At 41.4% G+C, this 15775-nt stretch overlaps 1 protein-coding gene across 4 annotated transcripts; it reads left to right on the top strand.

Annotated features, from left to right (window-relative positions):
• Nucleotides 1-4243: 4243 nt before the first annotated feature.
• prmt1 (protein arginine methyltransferase 1) lies at nucleotides 4244-11720 on the top strand. 4 transcript variants are annotated; one of them, XM_048246853.1, is made up of 10 exons: nucleotides 4244-4360; nucleotides 5587-5682; nucleotides 5801-5956; nucleotides 6074-6137; nucleotides 6300-6442; nucleotides 8049-8136; nucleotides 8416-8531; nucleotides 10148-10298; nucleotides 10508-10629; nucleotides 10777-11720. In XM_048246853.1, the coding sequence occupies exons 1-10, from the start codon at nucleotides 4334-4336 to the stop codon at nucleotides 10858-10860; spliced, it is 1047 nt and encodes a 348-aa protein (XP_048102810.1). In that variant the 5' UTR covers nucleotides 4244-4333; the 3' UTR covers nucleotides 10861-11720. The 4 variants fall into 4 exon arrangements, with proteins under 4 accessions (XP_048102810.1, XP_048102808.1, XP_048102809.1 ...); XM_048246851.1 differs by having other exon boundaries at nucleotides 8401-8531; XM_048246852.1 differs by having other exon boundaries at nucleotides 4247-4360; nucleotides 5596-5682; nucleotides 8401-8531.
• Nucleotides 11721-15775: the final 4055 nt, after the last annotated feature.

Genomic DNA, 15775 nt, shown 5'->3' with positions numbered 1-15775 from the left:
TCTCACCCCGCCGTCTACCATTCCATTTGTGAACAGGGACGTTCTGCTTGCTGTGAAGTAAGACATTGGCTCATCTCAAGGTCTGTCACTTCCATTTGGGATTTTAATTGGCCTGAGTGTTATACTCATAGATAACAAATGCAATTGATTTTATTTTATTCTAGGTCTATTCTAGGCCTATTTTATTCATTTTGATAGGCCTATACTGTAAACCATGACATGACATTTAGCCTATACTATCTGAACTGGGCATTTCTGGGAAAGCTCAACTGGTTTAAATCCTACCTTAAAGGGCTTTCTTTCAGTGTGTCTTGGGGACAGGTATCAAAGTCTCATGACCTCACCACAGGTATGCCTCAGGGATCAGTATTTAGGGCTCCTACTTTTCTCTATTTACACCACTTCCTTGAGTGAGACCATTCGCTGCTATGCGGACAGCTTTCCCTGTCTTTCCCACCTGGATTACCGTTTCTCATCTGATTTCTGCATGCATTAAGGATATTTCAGTCTGGGTGAAAGATTGCCACCTTACAGAACAGTATTAGGGCCACATGAAAATATTTTTGAAAATTCCGAAAAAAAATCTCAGAATTTTTGAGATTAAAGGAACCATATGTAAGATTGTGGTCAAAACTGGTACTACAATCACTTTCAAATACTGTAGAGCGGTGTATCCACTCTGACTGGCAGAGCTGGCAACCCGGATGCCGAAACACTAATGACTTCGTGATTAGTAGGTGGAGGATGGTGCATCAGGCCAAAACACAACATGACAACATCAACATCAGTTGAGGGCTGCAACTTCACTTTTTAAATGACAATATCCTGGCCGGACTACTGTTGTCAGTGATATAAGTATTTTAAATGAACATGATTTCTTAATGTCTAGTGACATATCAGGGCATTTTATGATTAATTGAAGTACATTCTTACATACGGTTCCTTTAAAGTCACAAATTTGCGAGAAACAAAGTCAGAAATAATTTCTGAGATTAAAGTCAGAAATTCTGGAGAGGGTCAGCTGCCTCAGATTCCAAGGGATCAACATCAATGAGGATCTGAGCAGGATCACAGGTGATCGGGCAGCGAGACAACGGCTCCTCTTCCTCTGACGACTAATGAGATTTTGTACTGACAGTACTCACAACCGCATGGTAACTGCATCGCTCACAACCACAAATCTCTGCAGAGGGTGGTTAGATCAGCATCACAAGGACCTGACCAGCCATGCAGGACCTCCACAACCAGTGCTGCATGAGGAAGACAGGGCAGACCTGTCATCCCAGCTAGTCTTTTCTGCCATCTGGTAGGCAAGAGCATTCGGACCTTTCTGTGCTGTTTTACCATTAGCCACCTTTATATCTTCTTTATGTCTTATACTTTTTTGCAATGGTAAAGAAGTTAAGACATTTGGTAATGATGCATTGTTATCAAGTATAAGACATTTGGTAAGGATGCATTGTTATCAAGAATGGAAATAAACTTTCAGACATCAATAAATATAATCTCTGGAATCTTTCAGACATCAATTTTATTTATATAGCGCACCTTTCATGCAAATTTGCAATAGAGAGTGCTGAACCTGGATATATGACTAACCATAGCTCCTGTCTACAAATGCACTGAATGTTTCAAATAATGTCTTAGTGATAGCATCCAAACCCAGCTGCATATTTTTACTTTGCACAATTTACATTAACATTAAGAAGTTTTTTTTCCTAGGTCATAATAATACGACATAATTTTCACTTATAGCGACTATAGACATTTTTACATTTTACATTTCCCTACCCAAATAGAATAATGAACGCAAAAGCACACAGACCTTTTTTGCAACAATGGTTCCAAAATTGTAACCTTGTGTAAAATGTAAATAGAAACAGAATGGGATAATCTTATATAAATTGAAAAAGAACACATGTTGAAACTGACAAATTGTACTGTTTCATGAAAAATACACCTATTTTGAATTTGATGGCAACATGTTTTGGGACAAGAGCAGTAAAAGGCTTGTGTGTCATGCTAAAGAAAATGTATGGAGGAACATTTCAGAACTGACTAGTTAACCATGCAAAAAAGAAACCGACATGATCCAGACATGATCCTTCGAAATTGGACGGACTCTGCACCCTCTGGGCTAATAATCTGGGACCATCCAACTTGTGCACCATTCAAAAGCCAGCATCTAGCAGGTGCATTAGACCTGTGGCATGCCTGCAGTCCAAAAATGTCACATTTGGTGCATCAACGGAAAACCGATTAAGAAGGCCCAAGACTACATCTGTTGTCTTTGCTATATTCTCAAGTATATGTTACATGTTTTGCAAATCATCGCATTATGTTTTTATTTAACATTTCACTCAATGTCACAACTTTTTTGGAAACAGGGTTGTATATTTTGTAGGTTGCTCCAACATCCTCAAATTGATAAGAAGGAGGAGTACAGGAACCTCATGGAGGACTTGTGCAATGGTGCAAACTCACCTACAACTCAATATTAAGACCAAGGAGATGGTAGTGGATTTCCGTAGGTCTAAGCCCGCTCTGCTGCCAGTCTCTGTTGAGGGGGTCAATGTGGAGGTGGTAAACACTTACAAGTATCTGGGGATACATCTGGACAATAAACTGGACTGGTCAGCCAACACTGAAGCACTACAAATAAGGGCAGAGCAGGCTACTGAGGAGGCTGCGGTCTTTCAATGTCTACAGCAAGCTCCTCTGGATGTTTTACCAGTCTGTTGTTGCCAGCGTCCTCTTCTATGGTATGCTGGAGAGGAAGCACTAAGAAGAGGGATGCTGGGCGTCTGGACATGCTGGAAAGCTGCCTCTGTTGTGGAAGCTGAATTGGAGTGCATCACTTCAATATCAGACAAAAGGACCCTGAACAAATTGATCAACATTTTGGACAATGATTGTCATCCACTCCACAGCATTATCACAAAGCAGAAGAGCATGACAGCTGGAGACTACGCTCACTGCCATGCACAACTGACAGACTGAGGAAGTCATTTGTTCCCAGGGCCAGATACAACTCTTCAATGCTTCACTAAAGGGAAGAGGAGAGATAGACTTCTCTGCATATCTGTCTGCTGCACCCTCTCCGCCACTACCTCCTATGTTTGTGTGACTGTCCACTGGCCCTCTGTTTACACTGTCTGTTTAGCCCATATACACAACCCCTCCCTCCATCCTCCATGTCTGGTCTGTGACCTAGCTTAATACTTGACCAATGGCTTACCCTACTTCAAACATATCCTTGAACTGCTATAGTTCTTGTCTATTTGTCCCCTATTTTGTCCATTAATTAATGTAATCACCTTACCACTGCATACTGAATCACAGGGTCAGTCCCTGCCCTGCACTCTGCACCTCATGCTTATACATCCCTTAGCACATTCATGTGGATCTTTGATTTAGTATCTTTTACTGTCCATATTATTCATGCAGATTTGTTATTTTATGTTTATGTTGTAAGTGTTTGTTGTGTGAATTTTAGCTACTGGGACCTTGAATTTCCCCTTGGGGATCAATAAAGTATATATCTATCTCTCTATCTATCTATCTATCTCAAAGACTTTTTTCAGTACTGCAAGGTCAGTGGCTTTGCCAGACAAAAAATCACTGTGGTTTACATGAGATTGCAATAATTTGGTTTGCATGATGTATAAGGAATAATTGAGTGTGTGTGCTAGTGTGCAAAGGCATAAGTACATGCATCTGATAGAATGGAAGAGGGTCCTTATTTCTCTCTCACTCTCTCTGTGTATGCTGATACCGCCTAATTTATAGGTTATAGAGCAACGCCCTGCTTGTTTTCAGAATAGGTTTTATGATGTATCTTTGATGAGAACAGGCCTGCCAAATATGAACTAAAGCTGATCCATCTGTAAGGAAGGCTTACATCACTGGAGCAAGTGAAAAGTAGCCTACTGTACTGCCGTTCTTCACAGAAAAGTATATAGGCTAGCCATTGTCTTTGGAGAAATTCAGAAATACACACACACACACACATTTTAAGAAAGCTTAGCTGTCTTCTAAAGACATTGAATCATACACTGTTACACCTTTCTATAGGCCTAACACATCGAAGTAGGCTACACCGCCCACCGACCGCTGCATCTTCGAATCAGTGGGCAAAGCGAAAACAGAGGGTAATGTATCCTCCAATGAAATTGATTTCTGATGGGAGATGCTGTACTAAAGGTGGAGTCATAGGCTATGTGACACCCAATCATGCAGTGCGGTTCATTTTAAAGGGCGGGAGTCAGCTCAATGTGAGTTTACATAGACAGTGCGTGTGCGTCTGGCTTCATCCTCCAAGTTCAGCATTGAAATGGCGGAGACTACAGACAGAATGGAGGTAAGAGACGTTTGCTAATATTAACGCAGTTTATTGCAGCCGTTACTGTTCACACGATCTGTCTGTTCTAAACGTGATCTTGAACGGTCTTATGATATTGTCACGCACGTATGTAAGAATGTATTTGTTATTCTCAAATGTAGTCTTCACATCTTCAATTAACTTGGCTAGCACTGCACCTGGTAGCCGCAGCTAACGTTAGCGAGACAGCGAGATTAGGTTCGCACATTGAGCATCCATTTTAGCGAGTTGAGCCCATTCATTTACCATCACGTGTTGCCACGATAGCCTTTAGCTAGCAAACATATAGGCCTGGGTTTTTATCTGATGGCGATTATTCATCGCAGATGTCGGTGCCTAAGTTTAGATGTTGTCCCTTCTTACTGGCAAGGAATACTTTCTTAGGTTAATGACTAACATTAATGACTTGCCTTTTGGGGTTACCAGCTAACGTTATCCCAAACTACACACTAGCTAGCAAATAACGTTAGCAGCTAACCTATCTCCTTGGAAATATTAACCTTCCTGGCACAACCAATAGTGAAAATGTTTTTCATTTGTCCCCGTTCATATTTGTGACATTCATACGTCTAATTTGTCATGTTTTTAGACAATGAAGGCAAACGTTGTGTGTAAGATATTCCCGGCCTCGTGGATTTTGTATTAGCAAGCTAACTATGAAGTTAGCTATCTAGCTCATTTGTCTCATCCCATTAATGGTAACGTAACGTTACCTTGCTCCAGATGTCGACTGTAAAGTTGTGGCCTACGTATTCGCCTATTGCGGCAGGGCTGACATTTTTAGTCTATTGTTAGAGCCTGGAAATGTATAATATATGTCGAGGCCTGTCTCGTACATTTTTCTGCCATGTGGGAGGTGATGCCAGCCCTTTGTGCTTCAATGGCCACCTGGCTGAGCGTGTCTCTCTAGGATAGGCTTGCCAGGTTAACAAAGTTAAGAGCAAATCAAATGTGAGTGTCTCACTACCAGTATAATATAGGTTTGAGTTAAATCGTTTAAGCAGTCCAAATAAAATGTTTCAGTCAGTCCACTAACTCTTTACTGTTAATGGACCGCGCGCCGATAGTGAGTCCCAACACACATTGACTAATTAGTCGATATTGGCTAGTCGGGTTTATGTATTACAGGCTATGAAAATATCATTTTAGTATTTTTACTTTTGCTCAAAACCCCTTATTGACTTGAGACGTCCACTTTTCCTGAGGTTTCACAGGGAGAGAGTTCAGCGAAGCCCTCTGCAGAAGACATGACTTCCAAGGACTACTACTTCGACTCATACGCCCACTTCGGTATCCACGAGGTAAGACCTATAGCTGGATGTAACTAATCAACTGTTTCTTTCCAATTTGAATACAAGTAAACCAGTTTAACCATGTCCACCCACCCCCTTTGTCCTTTCTTACATTCTGTACTTGTAGGAGATGCTGAAAGATGAGGTGCGAACTCTTACCTACAGGAACTCGATGTTCCACAATAAGCACTTGTTCAAGGATAAGGTGGTGTTGGACGTGGGCAGCGGAACAGGCATCCTCTGTATGTTTGCTGCTAAGGCAGGAGCCAAGATGGTTATTGGGGTGAGTTCTTGTCCCAATCGGGAAATTAACTCGTGGGTCATCTCACTGCGGCTCTTCTCAGTTCTTTGGTGGTTCTGTGCAGTAGAAATGTAAAACTGATGCCTCCCCAACCCACAGATTGAATGCAGCAGCATATGTGACTATGCAGTGAAGATTGTGAAGGCAAATAAGCTTGACCATGGTAAGTAAATGTCTGCACAAATCTTTCTGTAACATACAAATTATAGAGACTTTCACGTCAGTGAATCTACCAGTGACTCATTAGTCATTGGTATTTCCATAGGGACAGTTCTAGTCAGGTGTTGCACTGCACAGTGAAAATACTTGTGTTTTCTCTTTTCAGTTGTGACGATCATCAAAGGCAAAGTGGAGGAGGTGGAACTCCCAGTGGACAAAGTAGACATAATCATCTCTGAGTGGATGGGATACTGCCTTTTCTACGAGTCCATGCTGAACACTGTCATCTATGCCCGTGACAAGTGGCTGGTGAGTTGGTGTTTCGGTTTTGTGAATGAACTCAGATTAACAGATGAGAACTTGTGGACTCCATACAAAAGATGGGTGCCATTAGAGTGAATATACCATCACATGGTTTTTGGAGTAGCCTGCATAGTTGTGTTTAGGCTGCAGGTACTACTTTTTTGGGAAAGAAATGACTGCCTACTCCAGGTGTAGGTATTTTTGTGCAGCCCTGAAACTTGGGTGGGACAAATGATGGTTGATTCTCATTGTTTAAAAGTGGTACCAATGGATGATGAGGCTAGTAGACAACTACAGTGCTATTTTAAAACCAGCAATATTTGTTATTGGACCGTATACTGTGAATAAGACCACTGCTTACCAGGCTAAAATTTGGGTTATGGTCCTCTTAATGAACAAACACAGTTGAGATTGTGCTGGTATCTTGGTTTATCAAGCAAGTCATTGAATGATTGAAATCTGTCATTGAATATGTTTATAATGATATTCCACTGTCGAGTAAACCTTGGTTCCACTGTCGACTAAACCTAATCTCGATATAGCAAGAAATATTTCTGTGTTCTTTGCATATCTATTGGCCTAATCATCTGAACCACTTAATACATGCCTCCAGTGGTAAGTGTGACATTGTTTGGAAGTGCACAATATTGTTTAGACACTGCAGTTATCTCGAAAGTTTGTGTTTAATAGTCTATTGTTGATACTGGAGAAGTGTGTGGAGTTTTGAGTGAAATTGACATCACTATAATCTGATGTCAATTCTAGTGGTGCCAAGTTTCTGTACAGCTTTTGACAAAACGGGTTGGTTGTGTTTCTGGTCTTGGTTAAAACTGTTACTCCTACACAATTTCCACACAGGTGTTCTGATGTCGTCAAGCTTTTGAAAAGCTTCCATGCTGGCATGATCTCAGATTTATTTTTAAAAAACAATTTCACTCTTGCTACCTCCCTTAACTGCACATGTCTGTCATTTGGATGGTGCAACAAAGCAATACAGTGGAAAATTATACATTTATTGTAATTATAAATTACCTAGCCAAATACCGTAATTTCCCAACTAGTTTATACATTGCAGCTTATACATTGATTTTGCACATTTTCTTCAGCTATGAGGTTAATACACAAGGGAAGTTAATATGATATGGCTTTGTTACTGTTGTATTGCCCTTGCTGAGGCCATAGCCACCTAAGCCAACGTGTAGATCTGGTAGTTATTACCCTGCAGTGGGAAACCAAAAGATGGAAAGAGCAGGGTAGTGGGCTGTTGGCAACTTGAAGTTAAACTTGGAGTTAAACAATAGAAAGCCGCATTATATTTGTTTATGTGGAATTGCCCATGTATAGTTTGTTGGTTGTGTATTGAGCAGGTTCAACCTTTATGTAATTGAATTTTATGGTAGATTATTGTGATTGAGTTTGGTGTTGAGTTTCACTATGACATCAGGTTTTCCAATACTGAGAATAGTTTGTGTGGCTGTCCTTTTGGCTTCAGCTGGTGTGTAACTCCGACCTGACAGATTACACTGCATTCATTGAATGCCAGAGCTCTGAATAGCCTCCTAATCTGCCACTCTGCAATGCTTTAACCCCTTGTCTCTTTACTTTTCAACAGAAACCAGATGGACTGATCTTTCCTGACAGAGCCACCCTGTATGTCACAGCCATTGAAGACAGGCAGTACAAGGACTACAAAATCCACTGTAAGTGCCCATTGACATTATGTAATTTAGTTTATATATTTGTAATTATTATGTAATTAGCATACATATATGGATTCCCTGTGCCTTGATCATTGGATGAAGGCCCTTATGGTTGAGGACATTAAGCAGTTTTCGCCATCTATCGAATATGATAGATATTGATACCTTAATGTACAGACAAACTTTGTTTGCACTTTGTCAGTGAAACTGAAGGTGTTTGATTTGACTGCTAAATTCAACTAAATGAGAACCACTGTGACAAAGCCTCTAAATTCTCAGGGTGGGAGAATGTCTATGGCTTTGATATGTCCTGCATCAAAGAGGTGGCCATCAAGGAGCCTTTAGTGGACGTGGTGGACCCCAAACAGCTGGTCAGCAGTTCGTGTCTCATCAAGGTGAGTTCCTGTCTGCTTAAATACTGTACTTTGAGCCATCCCCTCGCACTCTATCCCCAACTTTCTCTAAGTCTTAAGGCCCGGACACACCAACCTGACTATCGGATGTCGTCGGCGTTCATTTTGGCCGATTTGACATGTCGAATCGGCCAGTGGCAGTCGGCCTCAATGACCAATCTGATTGGTGGAGTGCTAGACCTTGACCAAACATTATCTCTGATTAGTATGACCATTATCCCTGCATTCAGCGATGTAAGTTATGAACCCATTTTGATAAACTATCCTAACATATTTTTGCTAGAACTAGTAGACTACCACACAGTTGCTGAACGTATGTTATTTCAGGTTAGTTTGCAACAACATACTAGTTTAACCAAAGGCCTTATTGCTACCTAGCTAGCAAACATTCACTTTTTGTTTACTGTGCTCAAGTTGGCTAGCTAGCTAGCTCTGTTAACAGGCAAAATAAAGGATTTATTCTGTGTCCAAAAGAGTTGTTCATTGGCATCAGACACAAGCAATGACAATAAAAAGTACACAATATTTTTTTTTTTTTATTGCTTAATCAGAGAAGTCCGAAACAAGTCCTTTGATTAATCTAGACCAGGGGTGTCCAAACTATGGCCCGCGGGCCAAATGCGGCCCGCCACGCACTGTAATCCGGCCCGCCGAGCATTTAATTAGGTTATCATAGGCCGCTCGCTACTGCAAACTGCTTTACACTCTTAGAGAACGTTTACAATGTCAAAACGGCTTGTTACTTCGAGATGCATAGTATTTCCATTGCAGCAGATCTAACTACGTTATGCTACTCCATTTAATTGGGAACACTTGAGCGTGCAGAGGGGGGGGAGCGCGCGGCATGTTGCCAGCTGGCTTGTCATTGTTGATAATTGATATCTCTTCTTGATGGGAAACTTTTTTAAAAGGAAATCGCGATGGCAACAGTACATCTGTCATGTCTTGTGATCTGGCTTTTTTCTAAAAAAATTAAACAACTTAATGAACATCCTCCAAGACTGGTGATTCCATAATTTATGCCAGGGGTTGTAGTTCCCACTACTGACCTTTAATAAACTGAGAGGACACAGCCATAGGCACAACACCAGCCATATATTTGAGTGGAACTGGCAACCATTTGTAAATGAATTAAACGGCATCAAATTAACAGTATTTCTTAAGAAATTAATTTTCTACAACAAAATTACTTTGTCATTCAAATGATACAAAACGTTATATAATTTTTTGTGTGTGGCCTGCCAGCCAATTTTCAAAAACCAATGTGGCAAAAGTGGCAATGTGAGTCAAAGTTTGGACAACCTGATCTAGACAATCTTTTCAGCTTTGAATCTTTTAGCGCAGCCTGCTGTTATGGAAATGTATTACGTCGTGCGCATGCACAAAATGTACGCTCTGCATCGCTTTGGTGTGTTCCAAAGCACTTTTTTTAACAACTCGGAGACAGGAGCCGACTGATCAGTCCGACTGCTTTTCTGTCGACAGTCGGCCATTGGTTTGGTGTGTCCCGGCCTTAAGTCTGATGCTGTGAGTTCATGTCTCCATACTTGTGTGATGTGTATTTGCGGTAACCTCTGACTCTCCTTGTTGTTTTCCAGGAGGTGGACATCTACACGGTGAAGGCTGAAGACCTGAGCTTCACCTCACCCTTCTGCCTGCAGGTCAAGCGTAATGACTACATCCACGCCCTGGTCACCTATTTCAACATTGAGTTTACACGGTGCCACAAGCGCACCGGTTTCTCAACCAGTGAGTTCCATAGTTTACTCAAGCACCTTGGCTACTTGGTGTTTACTGGTGTTTTGTCTGCAAAAAACACTGCTGTGAAATGTTTCTTCACTCTTGGTTACAAGTAACCTTTGGGAAGTTGTCCAAAACATTATGTTTGGTCTTCCACACAACTCGTGTACAAGTATCTGCCCGGTACCGATGAGTAATCATTTCTGTCTTGTGTTTAGGTCCAGAGTCTCCGTATACCCACTGGAAGCAAACTGTGTTTTATTTGGATGACTACTTGACAGTGAAGACTGGAGAAGAGATTTTTGGCACCATCAACATGAAACCAAATGTCAAGAACAACGTGAGTCTTGTCCGTTTTGACTTCTTTACTGAGTGGCCTTGTCCTATCAAGTCAATGTTTGGCTGTAAAAAGTTGACTGTTGGCTCACTTTGACTGCAGTGACATTCATGTTGATCTAATGCTTGTGTTTTACTTCTATCCTCACAGCGAGACCTGGACTTCACTGTAGACATTGACTTCAAAGGTCAACTCTGTGAGGTGTCCAAGACATCGGAGTACAGAATGCGTTAATTCCCCTTCCTACCCCTCTATGTGTGTCTGTCTGTTAGGGGTAATTTGAGGAATACGTTGGTGTGTGTGGGTGTGTGTAACTGACCTCATCCTCGGCCTGTGCTGTGATGCGTACTTGTAAGCAACATTTTTAACTTTCTGTCTTGCTTTGTGTAATTCGTTCAAACTATAGGCTTTTTATACATTTGTTTGTATAGACGATGGCGCCAGAGGGGACTTTGTTGTGCAATAGTCAGTCAGTCAACATGTTGATTTTACTGGTCCTAGCATCGGTCTTTTCACCACACACTCACACACACACCCCTCTCTTGCCTGTACATAATGTTCTAAGTTCAGTCACTTTGATTTCCATTGTGAATGTTTAGTCATGGTAACATTCAGCATCCTGTGCTGTATATTTTTCCCCTCCCTTTTTTATGGTTTGAAAGAGATGCCTCCTGTGACGCTCGTTAACCCCCCTGTTAGCTAATCAGCATGTCTGCGTTTGTTACAAGGGGGGAAATACAAGTTAGCCATTGGTGTTTTTTTTATTTTTTATGCCTTTTTTTTTTGGTAGTTTTTTTTTTGTTGTTGAAGTCCACATTGTTTGTGAATTGTGTAGTCCCTCATTAGTGGGGGTCATTGTTGAAGGAGCACTCCCACCTCTTGAGCGCTGTGGAGCACTTACAAACGACAAGTGTCTTCATTCTGACCAAAATGTGTGGGGGGGCCATAGAGCGCCCTCTGGTGGAATGGAGGGGTGGTCTGTTGTGTTTATGTAGGATGTTGTCGAGGGGGAGTGTGACCAACAGGACGTTTTCTTTTTGTTTTGTTTTTGTTTCTTTCCTTGCTGCTTTTTTAATAAAAAGTATTAAACTGAATTGTGCTTTCTGTTTTCTTTTAATGAATGTAGGCTGCTGATGTGCGAAATGAAGTTTTGTAGGCAGTGTTAGACTGCCTGTGTTATGACTTAGTTTCTATAGAAATTATTCACCCCCTTGGATATTTTTCCCTTTTTTTGCTTGCATGGGATTTTGGTCAATTTAATTTGTCCTTTACAATAATTTACAAAAACCTCTAATGTCAAAGTGTAAACAGATTTCTACAAAGTAATGTTAAATGTTTAAAGATGTATAATGTAGTGAAGGTGATTGACCTAAATCAAAAGCAGTCCAGCAAATTGACGCTAGTAGTCTCAATCGGTGAACTGGAGATGGCCTGGGTGCAGTCAGTGGATAGTATAATATGAAGACACCTGTGGGCTCCTTTCCTGATGGACCTGCAGAGCAAATTCAAATTTGTTAACAGGATAGACCCTGGGTGGACCCAGACAATTTGAAGCATTTCCTCTGCTAAATTTCAACCAGGTCTATATTTAGGCACAGACTTTCTAATGAGACAGCACTCAAAAAAATCCTCCATAGAAATGCATGGGGTTAGTTTGTAACGTTGTCTACACATATCCCACCCCTCCCTTAGCAAAACGTCAACTGTGAATATATTGAGCCAATCATATGGTGTGTTGTGAAGACGTCTTGCCAGTCATGTGTTGTGAACTCACTGCTGGAGCAAGATTGGTGTCGTGAAGCCTTGCGAACGCGCATTTCTGCTGAGTAGGATGCCTGAGTGCCCAAAAAGCGTTGCTATATGGACTTGCCAAGAAGGACTTTAGGGCCGGGATGGCCTTGCGCACCCGAGGGTGCGAAGCCCTATTGTTTTTGTAAGGATTCTTTACTTTTAGGATATGAATTGACCTTTTTGAGGTGGTTCCAATGGTCGAAAACGCAGGAATTTTGGTACAGACGTCAGTCATAGCGCTCGGTACTCAGTTACAGAGGCTGTGGCCCACAGACTCCATAGTGCCCCCTTATGTCATTGAGTTTCTTGGTCAACATAGTTTCAGCTACACACACCAAATTCTCTCGGTGACGAACAACTGTTGTATGTACATTGCATTAGCCACACCTAACAGGAAGTGAGGTAATAGGGATTTTGTGCGTTTGGACACATGGTCAATTTTAAAGGAACCGTATGTAAGAAATGTATTTCAATTAATCATAAAATGGCCCTGATATGTCACTAGACATTAAAAAATCATGTTCATTTCAAATACTTATATCACTGACAATAGTAGTACAGCCAGGATATTGTCATTTAAAAAGTGAAGTTGCAGCCCTCAACTGATGATGTTGTGTTTTGTCATGTCATGTTGTGTTTTTTGGCCTGATGCGCCCACCCTCCACCTATCTACTAATCATAAAGTCAGTAGTGTTTCGCATCCGGGTTGGCAACCTCGAGTCAGGGGGGGGGGGGGAGGGGATACACCGCTCTACAGTATTTTGAAAGTGATTGCAGTACCAGTTTTGGCCACAATCTTACATATGGTTCCTTTAACATACTCCTAGATGTTCATCAGATTCATAGTGAGGGGAATTGTGTTATTTTAGGAACGGCTCATATAGATTTTTGCAACTGGTGTTTTTTTACTTGCTAGGACCCCATTGAATACAAAACAACCTGTTTCCGATTTTTTTTCTTCTCCAAGATGGCAGACAATATATGCAGAAAAATCACACAAAAAATAAAATATAATCTTCTCACTTCTAAAAAGGCCTTAAAATTAATGGTCAACTTTTTGATAAATGTGCTCCTAATAAGTTTGACAAGTGAGACAGAGACTATTTTCAAAAGATTTGTTGCATCATTTGCCAACAAATTGGGGGAAAAAAACAAATGGAAAAATCTGCAAATCTGTATCTTGTTTTATTATTGAAGAGTTTAACAAAACAGTCAGTCATTGTCAAGTATGTACTCTTGCAAGAACACCTACTGCATTGGCTGGCAAGACAAGAGCACTTAACAAGGTCCACAACAGGCTCTGGTGCTGGTGGAAGTTTTGACAGGACAGGAGCCCATTGCCCATCATCAATTTGCCTCCATCCCAGTGAGTCAAGAATCTTTGGAGCAGGCACTGTATCTTGTGCCCAAACATTTGCTTGCCAGTGTGCTCTCAGAATGTGCTCTATAACTGCTCCTGAAGTGGGAGGGTTTTAGAGTTTTAAACATGTTCCACTGAAGGGCTTTAGCTGTTTAATAACCAGGTTTGAAGAGCTGACATGAATTTCTCACATCCAGCTAATCCAGTAGACTTAACTGCTACTGCGTACATGAGTGTCTGCCTCTTCTTGTGAGCTCCTCATGCTCACCATGTTAACTTTTGAGGCCATAACACCTTTGTGTGTGTGAACTGTGACTGGACTGGCAGTTTACATAGTTCAACAGCTTTATGAGCAAGGTAGAGGACAATGTTGGCTTTGGTTTCCTTAGATCACAGGAAAGCTTTAAAGTCTTTGGTGTAGAATCTTGTATTTTGTATCCCTTATCCTGTTCTTTTAGTGCTGTACGGATCTGTCTCGTCCTGTCTTTCATGGAGTTTGTGATGGTATAGTTGTTAAATAATAAGTGTATATGTCATTGTAGCCTCGTGCCTTACTTTCAACAGTTTGAATGAAGCATTCTGCCAGATCTTGGCAACAATTTATTTCCCTTTTCCTTACAACCATCTCCTTCACAACAGCCATGCCATCTATTAAGATGCTATCCAATGTGTGTGTTCATTGCACTGAGCTCTGTAGATTGTTCAGAGGATGCTGTTTCTGAAACCAGTCCCTCCAGTTCATGGATGAGGGCAGATTTAGCTGTAGTGGGCAGCAAAGAACCATCAGGCACCATTAGGCTTGCATTATAATCAGCAAATTTTTATGTTCACAATTTCCTGCAAGTCCTGTTAACCAAATTATTGAAGACCAAAGAGCTCATTGTGGACAGGAAGTCTAAAGCTAGCACGCACACCCCCATTCTCATCAACGGGACTGAAGTGGAGCGTGTCACGACCAGCGTAAGGTTTCTGGGTGTCCACATCACTGAGGACCTCTCTTGGACCCTCAACACCTCTACCCTGATCAAGAAGGCTCACCAGCGTCTCTTCTTTCTGAGGAGACTAAAGAAGGTCCAACTGTCTCCTCAGATCCTGGTGAACTTCTACCACTGCAGCATCAAGAGCATCCTCACAAACTGTGTCACATTTTGGTATGGCGCTCTGCCTACGACCGAAAAGCATTGCAGAGGGTGGTGAAAACTGTCCAACGCATTACCAGTTCCTCACTCCCTTCCATCGAGGCCATCCAGGGCAAGCAATGCTTGCGTAAGGCGTAAACATCATCAAAGACTGTTCTCACCCCAATCACAGACTGTTCACCCCACTCCCCTCTGGGAGGTGTTACAGGTCTCTCCACCCCGCCCCCCTGGACAATTGCACTACCCTATCCCACCCATAGTGTTCTATTTATTTACAAATGTACATACTGCAATTAAACTTATACATAGCAATATTCTACTGCTCTTCATGCTATTTATCCTGCACATACACTTATTCTTCCTACGCTTATAATGTTACTGTTTTTGCACTCTATATTATTCTTCCTCCAATTATAATGTTACTGCTACTACATTGAACATATCTGTACATGTTGTTCATACATTGTTCATATTACATAGCCATATTTATTCTGCTCTTATAAGGTAACTGCTAATACACTGTACATATTTATAATTTTTTACATTTTTTTACATTACATTTGGCTGACACATTTTTAGCCAAAGCGACTTACTTATGTCAACTATATGACAAGGGATTACATTGTCCCTGGAGCAACTTGGGGTTAAGTGCCTTTCTCAAGGGCACAATGGTGGAAGCCGGGAATTGAACCGACAACTTTCAGGCTACTGTACATTAGCCCAGTTCCTTACCCGCTATATATACCACTGCCCCGTATTACTCTAATCCACCTTCTGTAAATCAACTGTATACTACTAGCCTAGAAATCTAGATGCACCCTAGCGGCAGCGCTGCCAGGGCTAGTCTAGCAACTCTCCG

The sequence above is a fragment of the Alosa alosa genome, chromosome 6 (genome assembly GCF_017589495.1).
Source record: "Alosa alosa isolate M-15738 ecotype Scorff River chromosome 6, AALO_Geno_1.1, whole genome shotgun sequence".
Taxonomy (NCBI): domain Eukaryota; kingdom Metazoa; phylum Chordata; class Actinopteri; order Clupeiformes; family Clupeidae; genus Alosa; species Alosa alosa.
The sequence above is the reverse complement of the archived record's forward strand: the minus strand, read 5'-3'. Positions and strand labels throughout refer to the sequence as shown.